This window comes from Hylobates moloch, unplaced genomic scaffold (assembly GCF_009828535.3).
Source record: "Hylobates moloch isolate HMO894 unplaced genomic scaffold, HMol_V3 SCAFFOLD_5, whole genome shotgun sequence".
NCBI classification, from domain to species: Eukaryota; Metazoa; Chordata; class Mammalia; order Primates; family Hylobatidae; genus Hylobates; species Hylobates moloch.
The window spans coordinates 150,239,369-150,263,074 of record NW_026652280.1 but is presented as its reverse complement, the minus strand read 5'-3'; the positions used below and the strand labels follow the sequence as shown (position 1 = coordinate 150,263,074).

At 35.9% G+C, this 23,706-nt stretch overlaps 1 protein-coding gene across 1 annotated transcript in view; it reads left to right on the top strand.

The window, feature by feature from the left end:
- The window catches only part of MSH4 (mutS homolog 4), a 130,323-nt gene that overhangs the window by 68,643 nt on the left and 37,974 nt on the right, over positions 1-23,706 (top strand). The window contains exons 9-15 of the mRNA XM_032155555.2: positions 5,946-6,020; positions 14,277-14,341; positions 15,492-15,661; positions 16,342-16,478; positions 17,400-17,503; positions 18,590-18,714; positions 20,977-21,177. Of these exons, the coding sequence (XP_032011446.1) occupies positions 5,946-6,020; positions 14,277-14,341; positions 15,492-15,661; positions 16,342-16,478; positions 17,400-17,503; positions 18,590-18,714; positions 20,977-21,177 (877 nt within the window). The remainder of the gene's footprint in view (positions 1-5,945; positions 6,021-14,276; positions 14,342-15,491; positions 15,662-16,341; positions 16,479-17,399; positions 17,504-18,589; positions 18,715-20,976; positions 21,178-23,706) is intronic.

Below are 23,706 nucleotides of genomic sequence, written 5' to 3'. Positions count from 1 at the left end.
CCTGTTTGCCTGGATATCACCAGTGGAGGCTGCAGAACAGCAAATATGGCTGCCTGATCCTTCCTCTGGAAGGTTCATCACAGAGGGGCACCCGCCTGTATGTGATGTCTGTTGGCCCCTACTGGGAGGTGTCTCCCAGTCAGGCTACACAGGGATCAGGGACCCACTTGAGGAGGCAGTCTGTCTGTTACTGGAGCTTAAAAGCCATGCTGGGAGAACCACTGCTCTCTTCAGAGCTGTCAGGCAGGGATGTTTAAGTCTGGAGAAGCTGCCTGCTGCCTTTTTTTCGGATATGCCCTGCCCCCAGAGGTGGAATCTAGAGAGGCAGTGGGCCTTGCTGAGCTGCAGTGGGCTCCATCTAACTGGAGCTTCCCTGCCACTTTGTTTACACTGTGTGTATAGAACTGCCTACTCAAGCCTCAGCAATGGCGGACGCCCCTCCCCCTGCCAAGCTCCTGAGTCCTAGGTTGATCTCAGACTGCTGAGCTACCAGGGAGGAAGTCTCCGTGGGCGTGGAACCTGCTGAGCCAGGCACAGAAGGGGATCTCCTGGTCTGCCAGTTGTGAAGACCGTGGGAAAAGTGCAGTATTTGGGCAGGAGTGCTCCTCCAGGTACAGTCACTCACAACTTCCCGTGACTAGGAAAGAGAAATCCCCCCACCCCTTCCCGGGTAAGGCGGTGCCCCGCCCTGTTTTGGCTCGCCCTGTGTGGGCTGCACCCACTGTCCAAGCAGTCCCAGTGAGATGAACCAGGTACCTCAGTTGGAAATGCAGAAATCACCCATCTTCTGCGTTGATCTCGCTGGAAGCTGTAGACTGGAGCTGTTCCTATTTGGCCGTCTTGGAAGTGTGGTCCACTTCTCATCCTTTAAACTAAGGCAAACTTTAGTTTTGGGAGAATCAGTCAGAATTGTAAATCTTTTTCTCACCATTGTATTTCTGTCCTTTGTGGAGGCTTTTTGTTAGACTTTACAGATCAGATTTAGTAACCTTTAGGGAAACTTAAGCAATATATTTAACTTTATGCATGATTCATGGCTTTCATTATTTCTTATAATGTTTCTCAGTTATCATTTTTTTAACCGTCTGAAAATTTGTTTTAAAAGGCTCTTTTCTCATTTAATATAAGCATAAATCTCTTAATTGAATACAGTATTTACTAAGTTCAGACTTGTGCTGGTTAAACTGAATGATTTGCTAAAACATGTGAATGAACTAAATGCTCTCAGAAAATTTTCAGTAAGAAATTGTTTGCCTAAGATGAGTTCTTATTCTTTCTTTTTAAGAATATTGATTTCTAGAAAATGCATGTTTCTGATCATAATGTTCACTAAAAATAAAGCTTAAATTTCTTAACACAATTTTCTCTCTATACAGTATCTATAACCATAGCACTTAATGTATTGCGTTAAGAATATTTGTGTTTTCCACTATAAATGCTTAAAATACTTTCCCCAACATTTGAAAAATTTATATTAAACATTTTTCTAATTTTTATCATGAGTTTTTTACATCATTTTGAATAACTTTTTTTAAATGATTTCAAACTGCCATATAGAGTATCTGAAGTATATGACTCCTTCTTTGATTTATTGTATGATTCGTTTTAGTAAGTATTGTGGTAAGTGCTAAAATATAGTAAGAATTACAGCTCTGATCCAGAATAATTTATACTCCAATGTTATATTTGGGTAAAAATAAAATAAGCAATTACAGCATATTATTATCTAGAACTGCAAGGGATCTGAGATTCTACCCTACTTGCAAACTAACTAGTTAGCCTGCCATAGTTTCATAGATGCTGACAGAAGGCACAAGATGCTTAGGTCAAAGAGAAATACAAACATGCTATTGTCACTTCATTAAAAAAATATAAAATGGCTTTTTTTGCTTGTTTTTACTTCCCCCTCTACTTTTCTTGTTTCTCTGTAAAGCAATATTTTTTGGAAGGATTATCTGTAACTGATGTATCTAATTATGCTTCTTTTATCTCCAAACCCATTCCAAACAAATCTTCGCCTCACCATTCCACTGGGAGGATTATCTGTAATTGGTGTATCTAATTATGCTCCTTTTCTCAAAGCCACCAATGATTTCCATATTGCTATATCCAGTGGTTAATGGCAGTGCTCATCATGCTTGACCTAGCAGCAAAGTTTGACTCAGATGAACACACTCATTTCTCATTTTCTTCTTTTGCCTTCCACAAGAGTACTCTTTTCTTTCTACCTTCTTGTTTATTATTATTTTTAGCCTTTTCTTAAAGTTATGAGAAATAATATACAATACAGAAAACTGTACAAAATAAAAATGTAGTGCTACATTGATTTATCACAAAGTGAACATTCATGTAACAACCACTCACGTAAAGAAATAGTTATCACCAATACCTCAACAATTCCCCGTCTTCTCCTTCCCATCCATTATTTTCTACCTGTCTCCAAAAAGAAACCACTTTTAGTAATCATTTCCTTTTCTTTGTAATTTAGTTTGACTTGAGCTATTAAAAACTTTATATATAAAGGAATATTCAATGCGTACTTTTTATGCCTGACTTCTTCGAGTCACCATTATTATATTTGTGAGATTTAACCATGTTGTTTCATGTAGCTTTAACTCATTTATTTTCACTGCTATATGATATTCCACTGTATATTAATATGCCATTATTTATCCATTTCATTACTGCTGAACTTTTGAGTTGCTGACAGGTTTTGCAATCAGAAATAATACTGCTAAACAATCTCGTACCCATCTCTTAATGTAATTGTACATATGTTTTTATTTGGTATAGTTAGGAGTGGAATTTCTGGGTCATGGGGTATGCATATATTCAACTTTGGTAGATAATGCCAAAATGTTTTTCAAAATGATTTATCAATTTATCCTCCCATCGGTGTATGAGAACTCCAATTTTTCTTCCCCAAACCTGATATTACTGGTTTTAAAATTTTAGCCATTGCATTTTAATAAACAGTGGTTTTAATTTGCGTTTTCCTATTAATGAGGTTGAACATCCTTTCATATGTATATTGACTATTTGAATATCTTCTTTTGTGAAAGTCTTGCTTGGGAGTCTTACTCGTTTCGTTTTTCTGTTGGGTTTATCTGCTTTTGTGATTTATAGAGCTTCTTTTCACATATTAGATATAGGCACTTTTTTGGTTATGTGTGTTGCAAATATTTCTTCCCATTTTATAGTTTAATTTGCACTGAGTATTGTGGGATAGATGCTGTTGATAATGCTACCCACATTGCCTTGGTATTCACTTTTGTGCAGGAAGACTTCTTGCTTGAAGCAGCTGAGATTCTGCTTTCTGAAGACTTTCTCTGGCTATAACAGAGGCTGGAGGGTGTTAGGGAATTGATGCCCTGGCAGCAGCTCTTAACCAACACTGAATAGGAGTTGATGAATAAATACCCCATTTTCCTTACCTTTGGAGATAGCTTCTGAAACTTACTCTATGCCATCTCTCAGATGTCTGTATCTGAGAGATGGAGACAAATTGGTAACTTGATCATTAATGTCTCCTGTACAGGTATCCTTTCCTTCTCTGTCTTACTTCTCCACTCCCTTGCCTGTTTTTGCTGGAATTACTTTTTAAAATAAATTATTTGCTCTCAAATTCTAGTTTCTCAGAGTTGGCTTTTGGAGAACATATCTTGGGTTAGTAATATCTTTTGATAAATAGAAATTCGTAATTTAAATGGATCTAGTTTATCAGTTTTTTTTCCCTTCATAGTTAGTGTTTGCTGTGTCCTGCGTAAGAAGTCTTTACCTACTCTAATATCTTGATTGTACCCATGGAATTTTAATTTATGAAGGTGACTGAATGATAACATGGAGACACTAATGCTATTGTTTATTACTTATAGTTCCCAAGAGGAGATGGCATGTCAGGCAGGACCACCTGGGGAAGTACTAGGGTTGGTCGAGAGGCAGAAGGAGCAAGGAGAAACATGGACAAAAATGCCAGGAAGTTGCTAGGTAGGGAAGTCACCTATTGGGCAGGAAGTAAAACACAGATGTTGAAGTTTGTGATTGGAGGGTTCGTAATATGATTTTCACATGCCCGCAAAAGCCAGACTGCAAGGGAGATGTAAACAACTTTAGCTATTAGTTTCACCATGTGATTAATGGATGCCAAATCATCAATTACAAAATCTATAAAAGTTAATTAGAACACACAAGGCCTTGAAGATATTCTTCTTTATTAATTCCAGATATTTTATTGTTTTACCTTTTATACTTAGATCTACAGTCCATCTGGAATTAATTTTTGTGTGTAGGTTGAGGGAAGGGCCATGTTTCTTTTTTTCCCATATGGATTCATAATTCTACTGGTACTGTTTATGGAAAAGACTCTCCTTTCCCCACTGTTCTGCAGTCAACCTTTGTCATAAATCGAGTGCCCATATATATATTTAGGTCTGTTTCTAGACTCTTTATTCTGTTCCATTGGACTCTCTGTTTTTATGTCAATACCATCATTTCTTAATTACTGTAATTTTATTAGCAGTTGACATTCATTCATTAGTTAGTCTTTCCATCTTGTTCTTCTTCAGTGGTGTGTTAGCTGTTTTTGGAATTATCCCCCCGCCCTTTTTTGAAACAGGGTTTCACTTTGTCACCCAGGCTGGAGTGCAGTGGTGTGATCACTGCTTACTGCAGGCTCAACCTCCTGGGCTCAAGTGATCCTCCCACATCAGCCTCTATGTAGCTGGACCACAGGCATGTGTCACCACACCCAGCTAATTTCTTAACTTTTTTTTGTAGAGGCAGAGTTTTGCCATGTTGCCCAGGCTAGTCTCAAACTCTTGAGCTCAAGTGATCCTCCTACCTCAGACTCCCAAAATGCTGGGATTACAGACATAAGCCATTGCACCTAGCATGAGTTATTCTCCTTTAGTGATATTGATGATAGTTGTTTTCTGTTTAGTGAATTTTTTTTATTTTTAATCTTCCAGTTAGTTTCAGAGATCCATTGTAAGAGAACATGACATAACCCATTTGGTGCTAACAACATTTATTATGGCATTTTTTTCTAAATTGATGCATATGGTCACAGAACAGTCCAGGTATTGTGCAGTGGGGCTATAGACCAGAGTACCTCAAAAAGAAACATCTGGCTAGGCATGGTGGCTCATGCCTGTAATCTCAGAACTTTGGGAGGCCGAGATGGCTGGATCAGCTGAGGTCAGGAGTTCGAGACCAGCCTAGCCAACATGGTGGAACCCCATCTCTATTAAAAAAAAAAAAAGAAACATCTTCATATCAAGTACATTATGTCATAATTGTAGTATCCTAAAACTCTACTTCATCTGTCAGTATTGGTAAATTAGTCCAGGCACAGGATCATTCCTCATTCCTCCAGGTTTGGTAACACTGCCCAATTCTAGAGAGCAGTTTAATTTATATAAAATTTATTAATAAAATTTGGAATGTTGATGTTGCTTTATTTTGGCAAACTATAATTGCTAGTGGAATTATGAAAAGTTTTACTTGAACAAACAGGAACCAATGAGGGAAATCCATGTTGTTCTGTAACTATCTGGGAGGTTTAGATTCAGCCTTTTAAAATATTATCTATCTACAAATACTCTTTGTGCCTTTTTCAGTTAATCTTAGTCTCTTGGTGCTGCTCAGGATTGGACTGCATCTCCTTTTGCTATTCAGTTTAAATTGAACCCAAGAGATTGAAATAGAAATGAAAATTGGATACAATGAGATAAACTCTTCTCATTTCCAGACTTTTGGGAAACCAGTACGCTAGGTTAATTATGGCGGGTCAATTATTTTGTGTCATTCTTTAGGCTTGCATTGTGGCTAGGCTCATATATAAAAATATATGGGATATGGAAAGAGTAAGAATGTTCAAGAGGAAAACCCATTGTTCTATTAAATATTTATGGTGTCCATCCAAATTTGGGTTTTTATCTTAACAGGTCAGTGCTGCTGAATCAAAGATAACAAATTTAATATACTTAAAACATACCTTGGAACTTGTGGATCCTTTAAAGGTAATTTGTATGTGTGTGTATCATACAAAACATGTCCAGATTATTTTTTAACTTTTTGTTCGGAAAAAATTTCAAACTCAGGGAAAATTGCAAGAATAACATAGCCAATTCCCCATTTTTTTTTTTTTTGTACATACTTCACATACACATACACATTATTAGCCTTATTACGCTTACTGAACCATTTGAGAATAAATTGCAGCACCTAAGTACTAAAGTAGTAAGTACTTAGGAGACTAGAGTCTCCCAACAAAAAGATGTTCTCTTATATAATCATATTATTATCAAATTCAGAATAATTAATACTGATGCAATACTATTTTATAATATGTATCCCATACTCAAATTTTTAAAATTGTTCTAATAATGTTCTTTATAGCATTTTTTTCCTGATATAGGGTCCAATCCAGGATCATATCTTATATTTAATGTCATGTTTTTTAAAACTCTTTTGAAGTGGAAAAGTTTCTCAGTTTCTTTGTTCATGATACTGACATTTTGAAGCATAAGGGTCAATTTTTTAAATAGAATTTCCTCAATTTCTGTGATTGCTTTCTCCTAATTAAATTCATCTATGCATATTTGGCATTAATACTCTATGATGCATCCTTTTTAGTACATCACATCAAGAGGCACGTAATGCCATTTCCTCATTCTTGGTGATATTAACTGATGAATTTCTTCACCATAAATTCAGATTTTCTTTTGTAATTAATAAGTTATTAATCTATGGAGAGTTATTTTGAGAATGTGTAAATAACCCGATCCTCATCAAACTTCCACCCATTGATTGTAGAATTAATTGATAGCTCTTACTTGAAGTAATTATTACTCTGATGGTTACAAGATGATTATTTTCTCATTAACTTTTAAATACTACACTGTGTAAAACTTGTTTTTATTAAAGTGTTAAAGGGAACTGCTTTTGAAAAAGAAATAATGAAAAATATGGAATAATTTTGTTATAGAGGTTATTCTAATAAATATTAACATGGTTTGGCTGTGTCTCCATCCAAATCTCACCTTAAATTGTAAGAATCCCCACATTTCAAGGGCGGGGTCTGGTGGAGATTATTGAATCATGGGGGTGGTTTCTCCCATACTGTTCTTTTGGTAGTGAATAAGTCTCACAAGGTCTGATGGTTTTATAAAGCAGAGTTCCCCTGCACATGTTCTTCTTGCCTACTGGCATATAAGATGTAACTTTGCTCCTCATTTACCTTCTGCCATGATTGTGAGGCCTCCCCAGCCATGTGGAACTGTGAGTCAATGAAACCTTTTTCCTTTGTACATTTCCCAGTCTTGGGTATGTCTTTATTAGCAGCTGAGAACAGACTGATACAGTAAATTTTACCAGTAGAGTGGGGTGCTGCTGTAAAGATACCTGAAAATATGGAAGTAACTTTGGAACTGGGTAACAGGCAGAGGCTGGAACAGTTTGGAGCACTCAGAAGGCAGGAAGTTGTAGGAAAGTCTGAAACTTCCTAGAGACTTGTTGAATGGCTTTGACCAAAATGCTGATAGTTATAGGGACAGTAGGGTCCAGGCTGCGGTGGTCTCAGATGGAGATAAGGAATTTTTGGGAACTGGAATAAAGGTCACTCTTGCTATGCAAAGAGACTGGCAGCATCTTCCCCTGCCCTGGAGATCTGTGGAACTTTGAACTTGAGAGAGAGGGTATCCAGGGGGAAGAAATTCCTAAGCAGTGAAGCATTCGAGAGGAAGCAGAGTGTAAAAGTTTGGAAAATTTGCAGCCTGAGGATACAATAGAAAAGAAAATCCCATTTTCTGGGGAGAAATTCAAACCAGCTGAAGAAATTCGCATAAGTAACAAGGAGGCAAAAGTTAATAATCACCAAGACAATGGGGAAAATGTCTCCAGGTCATGTCAGAGACCTTTATGGCAGCCCCTTCCGTTACAGGCCCAGAGGCCTAGGAGGAAAAAATGGTTTTCTGGCCCCCCTTGCTCTGTGCAGCCTAGGGACTTGGTGCTCTGTGTCCCAGTTGCTCCAGCTGTGGCTAAAAGTGGCCAACATACAGCTCAGGCCATGGCTTCAGAGGGTGCAAGCCTCAAGCCTTGGCAGCCTCCATGTGGTGTTGAGCCTGCAGGTGCACAGAAGTCAAGAATGGTTTGGGAGCCTCCACCTAGATTTCAGAGGATGTATGGAAACGCCTGGATGTCCAGGCAGAAGTTTGCTTCAGGGATGGGACCCTCATTGAGAGCCTCTGTTAGGACAGTGCAGAAGGAAAATGGGCAAAAGCCCCCACACAGAGTCCCCACTTGGGCATTGCCTAGTGGATCTGTGAGAAGAGGGCCACTGTCCTCCAGACTCCAGAATGGTAGATCCACCAACAGATTGCACCATGCACCTGGAAAAGCCACAGACACTTAACACCAGCCTTAAAAGCAGCTGCAGGGTTCAGGGGGCTGTACCCTGCAAAGGCACAAGGGTGGAGCTGCTCAAGGCTGTGGGAGCTCACTTCTTGCATCAGTGTGACCTGTATGTGAGACATGGAGTCGAAGGAGATCATTTTGGAGCTTTAAGGTTTGACTGTCCCACTGGATTTTGGACTTGCATGGGGCCTGTAGTCCCTTCATTTTGGCCATTTTCTCCCATTTGGAACGGGTGTATTTACCCAATGCCTGTACCCCAGTTGTATCTAGGAAGTAACTAACTTGCTTTTCAGTTTCACAGGCTCATAGGCAGAAGGGACTTGCCTTGTCTCAGATGAGATTTGGACTGTGGACTTTTGAGTTAATGCTGAAATGAATTAAGACTTTGGGAGACTCTTTGGAAGGAATGATTGGTTTTGAAATGTGAAGACATGAGATTTGGCAGGGGCTAGGGGCAGAATTATATGGTTTGGCTGTGTCCCCACCCAAATCTCACCTTGAGTTGTAATAATCCCTGCATGTCAAGGGCAGGGCCAGGTGGAGATAACTGAAGCATAGGGCAGTTTCCCCCATGTTCTCCTGGTAGTGAATAAGTCTCACAAGATCTGATGGTTGTTTAAAGGGGAGTTCCCCTACACACGTTCTTCTTGCCTGCTGCCATGTAAAACATGACTTTGTTCCTCATTCACCTCTGCCATGATTGTGAGGCCTCCCCAGCCATGTGGAATTGTGAGTCAATTAAACCTTTTTCCTTTATAAATTACCCAGTCTCAGGTATGTCTTTCTTAGCAGCATGAGAGCAGACTAATACAAATATATATAGTTAAAATAATGTGGCAAAAGACTTCAAAAATATTTTCACCTTTCTTGTAATGAAATAAATGGAGTAAATCACCAGAAAAATATTGAGAGATTTCATGAAACACAAATTTTAATCTTTGGTATGTCAAAAGCAAAGTAAAAGGCAAAGATAGGAAAAATTTATAACAAATGACAGTTTATTAGTCTGTTTTCATACTGCTATAAAGAACTATCCAAGACTGGGAAATTCATAAAGGAAACAGATTTAATTGACTCACAGTTCAGTATGGCTAGGTAGGCCTCAGGAAATGTACAATCATGGCAGAAGGAGAAGGGGAAAGGGGAAACAAGACACCTTTGTTACAAGGCAGCAGGAAAGAGAAGAAATGCAGGAGGAACTACCACACACTTATAAAATGATCAGATCTGATGAGAACTCACTCACCATCATGAGAACAGCATGAGGGAAACTTCCCACATTATTCAATTACCTCCACCTGGTCTCTCCCTGGAAAAGTGGGTATTATGGGAATTCTAGGGATTATAATTTATGATGAGATTTGGGTGGGGAGACAAAGCCTAACCATATCAGACAGACAAAATACTAATTTCTGTCATCATAAAACTCATGTAATTTCATAGGAAAATATTAAAATGCCAATGGAAGTATGGAAAATGACCCAAAGAAGGAAATCAAGGTGATTAATAAATGTTACCAAAAATGTTAACCTCATTATTAATCGAAGCAATACCAATTAAAACCATTGTTCTTATCTGTCAAAGAAGCAGACATTTTCATTTATCTTAAAGGATGTAACTCATTTCTAATTAGAGATCTATGAGGCAGACAACTTATTAAACTGCTGGCAAAAATACAAATTTCACATACTTTACTGGGAATTGTGCTGGAAATGTTTGCAACATATATCTTTTGATCCTGTAACACTACTTCTAGAGATTTGTCTGAAAGAACTTTTCAGAAATGTTGGCCAATATTTATGTCCACAATGGTCATTACAGTATTATTTATTTATATCAGTGAGAAATTATAAGTAGAGTAGAACTGCAGTAATTACAGGAAGAGACTATTTGCTTTCTATAGACTGGAATATTATGAATTATTAAACATTTTTGCCTTGAAAAGTTTTTTATATGTATGGTATAGTATAAGTTGAGCATCCCTAACCCGAAAGTTAAAGATTTTAGATGCTCCAGATTCTGAAACGTTTTGAGTACCAAGGTGATGTCACAAGTGGAAAATTTTACATCTTGACCTTATGTAATGGGTCGCAGTCAAAATGCGGGTACTCAACACAGTTTATTCAGCATCCTAAAGGGAAAGAAGACCCTCCCAGCTCTCTTCATCTGTAATATATCTTTCCTGTGCACTCCCAGATTCTTCTATGCAAACATTCCCACAAAGGGTAATACAATGACACAGCTACAGGTCAGATGTGCCAATGGCAAGTTTCCGTGATGCCCCACATAGGGCCAAGACTGATGTGCATTACTGTTTTTTGCTTATTGCCTGCTTTGTCTAGTGGTTAAGATAACAAAAACAAAAAACAAAACAAAGAAAATGTCAGAAAGGCCTGCAGTAACAGTGATAAGAAAAAGAGGAATCACTTACGTTTCTGTGTAACACAAAGTCAAGCTATTGGAGAAACTGGATAATGGTGTAAGTGTGAAAGGTCTTAAAGAAGCGTATGCTATTAGAATGACTGCCAGATATGACCTAAAGAAACAAACGGATAAACTGTTGCAGTTCTATGCTGAAAGTGGTGAATAGAAGCTAATGAAAAATAGAAAAACACTGCATAACATTTTTTTAAAAAGAAAGAACGAATGGATCCGTCTGCCTCACAGTGAACACATGCCACTTAATGGTATACTGATCATGAAACAAGTGAAGATGTATCACAATGAAATGAAAATTGAAGGGAACTGTCAATATTCAACAGGCTGGTTGCAGAAATTTAAGAAGAAAATGACATTAAATTTTTAAAGATTTATAGTGATTGAGCATCTGCTGATCATGAAGCATTGGAGAAATTCATTGATGAGTTTGCCAAGGTCATTGCTCATGAAAATCTGATGCCAGAACAAATCGATAATGCTGATTAAACATCATTGTTTTGGCATTATTGCCTCAGAAAGACACTGACTACAGCTGATGAAGCAGCCCCTGTGGGAATTAAGGATGCTAAGGACAGAAAACAACTATGCTGGGCTGTGCTAGTGCAGCAGACACACGTAAGTGTAAATGTGCTGTGATAGGTAAAACCTTGTGTCTTTGCTGTTTTCAAGGAGTGAATTTCTTACCAGTTTATTATTATGCTAACAAAGAGGCCTGAATCACCAGGGACATTTTTTTTCCAATTGGTCTCGCAAACATTTTACACCAGCAGCTCACGCTCACTGCAGGGAATCTGGATTGGATGATGATTGAATTATGTTGTTATTCCTTGACAACTCTTCTGTTAATCCTCCAGCTGCAATTTTCATCAAAAATAATGTTTATGCCATATATTTTCACCTAAATGTGACTTCATTAATTCAGCCATGTGACTGTGACGAGAGTATCCTTAGATCAATGAAGAGTAAATAAAAAAGCAGTGTTTTAAAATTTTTTAATTTTTATTTAGTTTTGGGGATACATGTGCATGTTTGTTATGTGGGTAAACTTGTGTCTTGGAGGTTTGTTGTACAGATTATTTCACCACCAAGGTACTAAGCCTACTACCCAATAGTTATTTTTTCTGCTCCTCTTCCTCCTCCCAACCTCCACCCTCAAGCAAACGCCAGTATCTGTTGTTCCTATCTTTGTGCCCATGAGTTCTCATCATTTAACTCCCACTTTTAAGTGAAAACATGGGGTATTTGATTTTCCGTTCCTGTGTTAATTTTCTAAGGATAATGGCCTCCAGCTCCATCCATGTCCCTGCAAAAGACATGATCTTGTATATATATAACTGCATAGTATTCCATGATGTATATAAACCACATTTTCTTTATCCAGTCTGTCACTCATGGGTATTTGGTTGATTCCATGTCTTTGCTATATTGTGAACAGTGCTGCAGTGAACATTCGTGTGCATTTGTCTTTATGGTAAAATGATTCATATTCCTCTGCATATATACCCAGTAATGGGATTGTTGGGTCGAATGGTATCTCTGTTTTCAGCTCTTTGAGGAATTGCCACACTGCTTTCCACAATGGTTGAGCTAATTTACATTCATACACCAACAGTGTATAAATGTTCTTTCTCTACAAGCTCGCCAGCATCTGTTGTTTTTTGACTTTTTAATAATCACCATTCTGACTGGTGTGAGATGGTATCTCATTGTGGCTTTGATTCACATTTCTCTAATGATCAGTGATATTGAGCTTTTTTTTCATATGTTTGTTGTCCACATGTATGTCTTTAGAAAAGTGTCTGTTCATGTCCTTTCCTTACTTTTTAATGAAGTTGTTTTATTCTTGTAAATTTAAAAAACACTTTCTTGAACAGCGTGCTAGCAGCAGTGAACAGAGGCACAGATGTGGAAGTTTTTTTAGAGTTGCAGTCTTGCTCTGTGCCCAGGCTGCAGTACAGTGGCACAATCATGGCACACTGCACCCTTGAACTTCTAGGCTCAAGTAATCCTCCCACCTTTCCTGAGTAGCTGGGAGTACAGGCATATGTCACTATGCCCAGCTAATTTTTAAAAATTTTTTTTATAGACAGGGGTCTCGCTATGTTGCCCAAGCTGGTCTTGAACTCCTGGGCTCAAGCAATTCACCTGCCTCATCCTCCTGAGTCACTGGGATTATAGGTGTGAGTCACCGCACCTGACAATGGAAGGTTTTCGAAAGGAGTTTAGTATGAAGAATGCCATATATGCTGTTGCCAGTGCTTGGAACATAGTTACTAAAGACATGGTTGTGCATGCCTGGCACAACCTCTGGCCCGTGATGCTGTTCAATGATGATGATAAAACAAGGTGGTGACTTTGTAGGATTCCATATGTCAAGTGAGAAAAAATTATGTCTGACCTCCTAAAATATGCAAAATGTATACTTTCAGAGTCTGCCAGTAAGCTGGAAGAACTGGGTGTTAAAGTTTGTATTTATTTATTTATTTATTTATTATTTGAGATGGGGTCTCATTCTGTCACCCAGGCTGTAGTGCAGTGGTGCAATCTCAGCTCACTGCAACATTTGCCTCCTGGGCTCAAGCCATCCTCCCACCTCAGCCTCCTGAGTAGCTGGGACCACAGGCATGCACCACCATGCCCAGCTAATTGTTTGTATTTTTGATAGAGATGGGATTTCGCAATGTTGGCCACGCTGGTATCGAACTCCTGAGCTGAGTTTTAGATACTGACAGGAAATATACTATAATATTTAGAATGTTTATCTTTGGACGATAGTAGATTTAATTTTTTTCTTTCAGTTTTGGTGAATTTTTTAGTTTTTATCTGTCTGTGCATATTGTTTTCTGTTCATAAGCAAACAAAGGTATTACCATTGCTTCATATCAAACGAAAAAAGGAGGTAATGATCTAAAAAGCTAAATATGCTTTCTCTTCTGCTTTTCTGTTTATTTAGTTAGTGACCCCCTCATAGTTTTCATTAAGCAAAATAAAATTCTTATTTTTACTGTATAAGAATTGAGAAATTGCTCGATTTACGAATATACAAAGCACTTTTTTGGTTTAATGTGTATCTAACCTAAATTTTGGAATTATATGTAGAGTACTCTAAATGTACAACAGTAGTTGTTTAAGTACCTGTATATATAAGTAGTTGGGTGTTAATAATTAGTAGAGAGGCAAGAAAAATAAAATTTATAATAATCAGTGGATGGCACTAATTAGCCATGTACTCTTTATTTGGAAAAAGGGAAAGATACAGTCTATCCTCAGCTATATAGCTAAAAATATATTTTATGAGTATATAAATGTGGAAATGAAGAAAGCACTTGGTAAACTATAAAGTATTAAAGAAATGTAAAATGATATGTTTGAATGATCTTGTAATTGATTATCCTTAACTTTTTTATTTTATTCTTTAATAGATTGCTATGAAGAACTGTAACACACCTTTATTAAGAGCTTACTATGGTTCCTTGGAAGACAAGAGGTCTTTGTCACTCAACCGTTAATAAAAAATAAGATTATTCTCTTCTTCCTGATCATAACTGATTTTAAAGACTCTAATTGTATTCTGTGGAACAATTACTTGAGTTTTGGTTTACAGAATCTTTAACCTATTCATCAAAATTCTAATTTTGTAATTCACGTTATAAGTAGAATAAATAGGGTAACAACACATTGGTTATTTGTGTTAAAGGACAATTAAAATAGCATGAAAACTTGAAATCCAAGCACAATTTTAATATTTCTTTTTAAAGCCATGCTCCATGGAAAGACTTGCAAATAATAAAAGTATATTTCTTTATTTTGTTAAATCATGAAGGGTCTAATGTAACAAAAAATAGTAGATATAAATATTGAATACAATCTAAATGCCGTTTAATTATAACAATATTAAATTATTAGCAGTAGTTGTGGACTGAAGAACTACTGGTTCAATCCAGACCTTGGTTCTGAACTGAAAAGATTTGTGATACTTAAGAACTATTATTCTGTTAATTGAAGATTTATCCCCTGTGTGAGGCCACACATTGAAGTTAATAATAAAACTGGCTTAATTACAAATAAAATATAGAATGGAATGAAGGAAAAGTTGAGGAAAATATGTGTTACCAGATTTCTGGTTTGCATAATCACTGAACTTTACCACTGATAATTGTGAGGTTCCTGTTACGCTGTCTACATATGTGTTTAGTGTCCCTTGCCTCTACTGAAGGCAGGGATCATACGTTATTCTTCTCTGAATCTCTTCGCCTAGCACAGTGCTTGATACATGGTGTACATTAATGTTTATTGAGTGAATGAGCATGAAGCCAGAATTTTTATAACAGTTCTTTAGAGATATATTTGGTACCCACAGGCACATCAGTATATGTAATTTGTGAGTTCTATTAGCAGATGTAGAATTGTTTTTGGGGTCCTGATGCTGTTTTAGACTAGTTCTGACTGATAAAACAGTATAAATATGAAACAGTCACAGCTCTAACTTAAGTAAATTTAAATATTTGTTGCTTAATTAGTTATTTCAAAATAACTTTCAACAAAAATTTGCCATCATCAATTGTGATTCAAATTATAAATTAAAATAACTCTTTGACTTATTGCCTATAATGTTCTTCTTTTGGCCTTAATATTAGGTTTGGAATCATACTTGAAAAGATTAAAACAGTAATTAATGATGATGCAAGATACATGAAAGGATGCCTAAACATGAGGACTCAGAAGTGCTATGCAGTGAGGTCTAACATAAATGAATTTCTTGACATAGCAAGAAGAACATACACAGAGATTGTAGATGACATAGCAGGTAATTTATTTATTTGATAATGTTTTTCTGTTTTGTAGGGATGAAACAGCCTTTTCAGGACATGCTGTCCTTTTTTTGCTGCTCATGACTAGCCATACATATTTTAAATTTATTTTTTGTTACCAAAACATAAGGTTAGCATGTAGTGCCATTTAAGGAAACAGCATATGTGGCAGCCTTCATACTAAACTCCATTTGAAAACCTTCCGTTGCCAAATGCAGTAGCTCATGCCTGTAATCCCAGCACTTTGGGAGGCCAAGGAGGGCTGATAGCTTGAGTCCAGGAGTTTGAGGCTAGCCTTGGCAACATAGCTAGTCTTTTGTAGAGGCAAGACGTTGTCTCTACAAAAACTGAGAAAATTTGCCAGGCATGGTGATGTATGCCTGTAGTCCCAGCGACTCCAGAGGCTGAGGTAGGAGGATCACTTGGATCACTTGAGCCCAGGAGGTCGAGACTGCAGTAAGTTATGATTGTGCCACTGTGCTCAGCCTGGGTGACAGAGTGAGATCTGTCTAAAAAAAAAAAAATTATTAGAGTTTGAAAGTGCAACAAGACCTCTTATTTATGTATAAAATAATAAGAATTTAAAAACCTTGTGACTCTTTAAAACAGAGTGATTTTTCTCATTAAAATTTATTCATTTTGTTTTGTTTTTGTTTTTCTTGTTTCTGGTCACCAGGAATGATATCACAACTTGGAGAAAAATATAGTCTTCCTTTAAGGACAAGTTTTAGCTCTGCTCGAGGATTTTTCATCCAGATGACTACAGATTGTATAGCCCTACCTAGTGATCAACTTCCTTCAGAATTTATTAAGGTTCATTTTAGAGTGGTTAGGAAATTAGTGTTTCTGATTTTATAGAATTACATCTACATATTTTTGGGACTTCTTGAGTTTTGCAAGCCAAATTTCTGAATGTTCTATATCTTCTTCTATTCCTACCCACCCACCTAACTAATATACTAATCTAAGACTGATTTAGAAGCTTTTGCAGAAATACCAAACTCAGTGTTTTCCACAGTTCTGGGAGCTTGTGTAAGAAAAAAAGGAAAATGAAGAAAGAACATCCAAAAGCTGTTTATGATAAAAGAAATTAGGAAAATACCACACCATTTGCCTGTTAAAGGTTTAAAAAGTCATGAAGTAAATAAATCTACTTAACTTTAAAAAATCTAATATTTCCAAACCTTTGTACCACAGGAATAATTTTTCCTATATAGCTCCTTTACAATATACCAGTTTGGGAAAGTCTAACCCACTCTAATCTTTGTTCCATCTGCTTAGGGGGTACATTTTGGTAAGAACAAACCATTTAGCTTTCAGGCTTTTCGAGCTTGAGTAAGATTAGAGATTGAGTTGAGGTTCAGATATAGGACAAGGGCTGCGACAGGGGTCAGAGATGGAGTGAGGATCCCTGATGTCCATCATGCATGTTACTTGGTAATAAGATGTAGTGTTTTTAACATTTTAAGACCTATCAGACTAGTCATCCCAGATGAACTAGGTCAAAATATCCTGCTTTTTAAAAATGAATGTATGGGTTAAAAAAATTTGGCTTTATCCTTTGAAGTGATCTTCCTCTTATGTTTCACAAATATTATTTAGAACTTTCTTTGTGATACCATATCTCAAAGATTAAAATGATTAACCTAAATACTCATATTTCTGTTGTTTAAAATCTTATATTTCATAGTAGTGTGCATTTATCTTGACATTTGTTTTTTAATCTCCCAGCAGATTTCTAAAGTGAAAAATTCTTACAGCTTTACATCAGCAGATTTAATTAAAATGAATGAAAGATGCCAAGAATCTTTGAGAGAAATCTATCACATGACTTATATGTAAGAGCATTTGAAGTCTTTGAATATTGAATTAAATTGGTTTAATTTGAGAAACTGTTACAATTGTATTAGTTTAATTTTTATCTAATTACAGACAATTGTAGAATTATGCATGTTAGTAAAGAAAGTCTGTCTTTGTGATTAGAATCAGTGAGCCTCACAGAAGCTTCAGGGAAGATCTAATTGCAAACAAATACTGTTATAATTAATATTTCTATAATGTGCATTCTACCATGATGTAGAACTTGGCATATCAGGGGCTTACCTGGGCTTCATTCAGTTTATTATTTTCCTATGGTCTGTAAGTCCTCAGCTTCTTATACCTTGATATTAATAATTCAATAGCAATATCACAATAGTGTTGGTTCTTTTGCTGGTCATGAAATAGTAGCAATACAGCCAGAAAGAAGAAGCAGAAGATTTAGAACACTTATTAGGCTGAAGTAATAAAGAGAAAGGTTGGGCTTTCAAGACAATTTCAAGGCATGTACCACAAACATTTTAATATATAGTAAGTTTTGGGTACCTATTTATCTTTGCAAGAGAAAAACTTTTGCACTATATCACAGTATAACTCTGCCTTATAAAAACTTAAATAATTATATTATTCAGATACTGTGTCTGTGTGCACATGTGTGAGTGAAAGAACAAGAATGAGAAAGAAAGAAAAAACAGATGAGAAAGAAAATGCATATAGTTTTTGTGTTGAACTTAACATTCGGAAATTCACAAAGTGATTAGCAAATGGGATCTTTCCAAGTATAATGAGGGCTTGATTTGACCTATATCAAATATTTTTAATAATAAAAACTTATTAATATCATATAAAAGCAGTTATTTCAAAAATATTATGTTAATACACCAGAAGATAGATTCTTTGCCACTAAGTAGCTGTGATCTTGAGCAAAAACTTCAGTTTCCTCATCTCTAAAATGAGACAGTTGAACAATAGGCTTTATCTATAGTGTATAACTCAGATGTGAATATTATTTTACTTCAGGCAATGAATTTAATATTATTTTACAATTACAATGTATGTCCCTTTTGAAAAAACATTATTACGTGTCTTACCAAACCTGTTTTCAGGATAGTGTGCAAACTGCTTAGTGAGATTTATGAACATATTCATTGCTTATATAAACTATCTGACACTGTGTCAATGCTGGATATGCTACTGTCATTTGCTCATGCCTGCACTCTTTCTGACTATGGTAAGTTGCTTTCTTTGGAATAAACATATTGCATACTTAAATTTGTATTCATTTCAAACAATTTGATATAATAGTTATGACATTTAAAAATTTTAACTTGAAATAGAGTCTCTTGCCTCTGGTCCTAGACTAAGACACAGAATAAAGAAAGTGAGATTACCCTTAAAATTTTTTTTGAAGTAAAAAATTATTCTCTCAGAAATTGGCAAACCAAAAAGAAAAAATTGCAAGAAACTAAAGATTCCCCAAATAAGAAAGACTGCAAGAGCTGTCTCCTTGGTAAAAATGACAGTGATCTAAATTTATAAAGTTCAAATCTGAATACTTATTAGAAGCAGTGCGATAAATATTAATAGAGAGAAATGCATCTCCAGAGTGAGCATTTTAATCCACTAGCTCTTTAGATGTGAACATACCAAAATTAGGAATTATGTAATTTATTTTTATATCCCAAGTCTATACAAAGGCCATGAATATAAATGTTAAGTAATTTTCTCATGTTAAATGAATACTTTGAGTTAGTGCTTTGACATTTCTTATCTAACTTACCAGTAATAACCATACTCCAGTATGCAAATTTATTGGACTAGTATGTGATATTTATGGTTGAATAATTGTAGACTTCATTACATTAAAAACATTGAAATTTCTAGTGTAAATCAGCAGTAAAATTTCTAAAATGTTATGTTAATTTACTTTTATGGGAAGTATCTTAAGATTTGTTCATATTTCTTATGGAAATATTAACTTTTTCTATTGGTATTTTATAGGCCAAGACTTTTCAAATTTTTATATCTCCTTTGCTTCAAAACTCTACTTTAGGGGCCAGATATTCCAATGGTAGTTTTTTTTTTTTAACTATTAAGAGATTTAGTCTTGCTTCATTTTAGTTTGAGAAGGATCATTCTGAAACTCCATATCTATAAATAATGAATTTTTGAAAATACTTAAAATTTTTTTTCTAACCTCACTTTTATGATGAATGTTTTCAAGTTTATCTGTGCATTTTAGATAAAGGTATGGAACATTTTGGTTTTCACATATACTTTCACCCTCTTCCTCCTCCCCCCACCTCAGGTGGTATCCACAGAGACCTGATCCTTATTCGTTTCTATAAATTAACAAATTATTTGTGTTGATCTTCTCTATTCTCATTCTATGAAATTTCCTTTTATACAAAATTTCTCCATGGGCTTAGAAAGAATTATTTTTATATTTGATTTTATTCTATAATCATACCTCAACTTATAAGCTAGGTGTTTGAAACCAGCCTGGGCAACATAGCTAGACCTCATCTCTAAAAAAAAAAAAAAAAAAAAAAAAAAAAAAACTGGTGAGAAGTGGTGGCAGGTGCCTGTACTCCCAGCTTCTTGAGAGGCTGAGGCAGGAGGATGGCTTGAGCCCAGGGGTTTGAGGCTGCAATAAGCTATGATTTTGCCACTGTATTCCAGCCTGGGTGACAGATCAAGACCCTGTCTCTAATAAATACATAAATAAATGCTAGGCATGCCAAATTTGAAATAATATTAAAGTAGGGAAGTAGTGTTTAAGGTAGAGTAAGTAAATGTGCAACTCTGTAGTAACAGTAACCAATTATGATTTTTAAAGTACAATCATTGAGTACTTGGTTCTTTTTTATTTTTATTTTTATTTTTTTTGAGGCAGAAACTCACTTTGTCAGTCAAGCTGAAGTGCAGTGGCACAATCTCAGCTCACTGCAGTCTTCACCTCCCAGGCTCAAGAGATGCTCCTATCTCAGCCCAACAAGTAGCTGGGACTACAGGCGTGAGCTATTATGCCTGGCTTTTTTTTTTTTTTTTTTTTTTTTGTAGATACAGGGTTTGACCATGTTGCCTAGACTGGTCTTGAACTCCTGAGCTCAAGCAATCAAGCAATCTGCCCTCCTTGGCCTCCCAAAGTGCTGGGATTACCAGCATGAGCCACCACGCCTGGTCTACTTGGTTCTTTTTAATCTACACAAAGTTGAAAATTTTATAAACTATTTTGGAGCTCAGGACAGTGGTAAAGAACGAAATTCTAGAGTTCTCTAGAAGTGAATAAAAGTTGTGATGGTAATTAGAGTGTGTCCATTATAATTTAGAAGAATTTGGGTGGGGATTTGGGATAGTATAATACCTTAATGTTATTATTCCAAATTGACCAGTGTGAAAATCACTAAGATATAGACAATACATACACACTACAAAATCTTTAGACGCAAATATATTAATCTTTAAAAACCATTCTATTTTTTTTCTTAAGTTCGACCAGAATTTACTGATACTTTAGCAATCAAACAGGGATGGCATCCTATTCTTGAAAAAATATCGGCGGAAAAACCTATTGCCAACAATACCTATGTTACAGAAGGGAGTAATTTTTTGATCATAACTGGACCAAACATGAGTGGAAAATCCACATATTTAAAACAGATTGCTCTTTGTCAGATTATGGCCCAGATTGGTAAGTTATGGCTTTATTTATAATGACCAGTTTGACACTCTTTTCAGAATGCTTTGCGCCTAATTTTTTTAGGGCCATGTGCCTAGTTAACCCGAGAACAGTTTGGAGCAGATTCTGTTACCTAAAAGTATAACAGTGTGTCTATTGTGTAAACTATAACTTCACTATTTGATATTTATTAAGCTCCATCCAATTTCAATTGCATTGCACTAAATTTTTTTTGGGATACTACAGAATTGGGAACATTCTTACTATAACTCTTAAAGTTGCATCAGTTATTACTAAATTGAATCATGCAATTATTTCTGGTTCAAAAACAAAGTTTGTTGTGAGAAAAAGTGAAATGAGTAGGTTAAGCTGTTGCCTTTAATAATCCATGTGAGTTTTTCCCAAAATTATTAAATATAATATTGAGCAGAGAAACATTTCCCTTAACTTGAGGGGTATCAATAACTTGGCCATAGCAGTTGATATATTATACATACACATGTGCATATGTGCATCTAAATGGCTGTCACTGACCCAACACTGTCACCTATTTCTTAATATGGAGGCACAGCTTAACTCCTAATTCTGAAAACTGGGTTTCCTTGAGAACTATATGAATCAGAGATGAGGTACTTGGCCAAAATGAAGTGGTTCTCAAGCAGGGGTGGTTTTGATCCCTTACCTCCCAACTCCCAGAATTTGGCAATATCTGGAAACATTTTTGGTTATCACAACTGAGGGGAGTGTAGAGTCCAGGAATGCTGTTAAACCTCCTACAATGCACAGAACAGCTCTCCCTCTCCACACTCCCCTGCTTTCCTCACCCCACCACACACACACACACATAAGAAAGATTTATTGATCCCAAGATACTAGTAGTGTCATGGGTGAGAAACCTTGGTCTAATGTAATGAATGGTAAGGAGAACAAAGCAATAATAATATTGGTGATACAGTATAAATTCACCGTTAGTACTGGGACAATCAGAGACGAATGAGTTAATGAAGAGTAAATATTTTACTTATTTTGTAGGTTTATTGGAATTAAAAGGACATTTTAGCTAATTTCCCTCGCCTTATAAGAATACTGTCTGATTCATGTAAGACATAATACTTCTATTTGAATAGCTATGAGGAGCTCTGTTCTATAAAAAAAACAGGCTGTCCAATTGCTGGACAGCCCTAATTATTAGAGTATTCATTACACTGAACTGAAACCTGATTTCTATAATTTCAACTCGTTCGTCCTTATTCTTCTATGTACTACAGAATAATCTAGTATTTATTCCCAATATTAGCTCTTCGAATACTTGAAGATAATTATACCTCTCTTGTCACTGACCATCTTAAACCTCTGAAACACCTGAAACATATATAATATTTCATATAGTCTGACCATAAGACACCAGTGGGACTTGAAAGGCATGAAAGTTAGGACCATAGACTTGGAAGGTAGATCTAGCTTGTCCAGTTACTAGCTGTGTAATCTTAGGCAAATTACTTCACCTCATTAAGCCTTGGTTTTCCTATCTGCAAATGAAAACTATGGTAACACCCACTTCTAATAATTTTTGTAAGGACTGAGGTAATAAAAATAAAATGCTATGGATTTAAGGGGAAAGTATGAAAAAGAAGGAGACTTCCCAGGCAGAGGTAAGAGCGTATTCTAAAACATAGAAGCAAAAAAATATTAATACTATGATGTGCCCAAGGAACTACAAAAAAGTAGTCGAGAGGCTTTGTACTTCCTTTGCTTTGTAGAGCAAAGAGTAACTGTGAGGAGTAGCAGGGTATAAAGCTGGAGAGATGGGCAGTAGTTAGGTCATGGAGGGCTTTAGGTATTTACCTGAGAAGATTGAGCTTTATCCAGTAATCTGTAGGGAGCTACTGAAGAAATTTAGTAAGAGAATGGTAGGATCAGATTTAACTTTTAGATAGATGATTCTAGCTGGTGCATAGATGAGAGCTAGACTAGAAGCAAAAATACCAGCCAGGAGGCTTCTGTAATAATCTAGATAAGAAAGCTTGAGAAACTTTTTGATGGAGGTTAAGAGAGCAGAGAAAATACAAACATATACCACTTAATAATATATGCTATGTGTATATATGTAGGGTATAGATATACCTTCTATATATAATATAAATATATATTATATACATTATATATATAAAAATATATATAATACCATATATATACTACCTAGTATATATATACTCACACTGGGTGTGTGTGTGTGTGCATGTGTATATATATATATATATAAAGGTATGTAACATTTTGGTTTTCACATATACTTTCACCCTCTTCCTCCTCCCCCCACCTCCTCCCCCCACACTCAGGTGGTATCCTGCGTGTGTATATGTGTATATATATACACAGACACACACACACACACACACACACACACACACATACACACTGGGTACATATATATATATATATGTATAACCTTCACATTTATTTCACATTTATATAATGAAGGTAATTATATATGTATATATAATGTATTATATGTATATGTATTATATATTATATATGTAT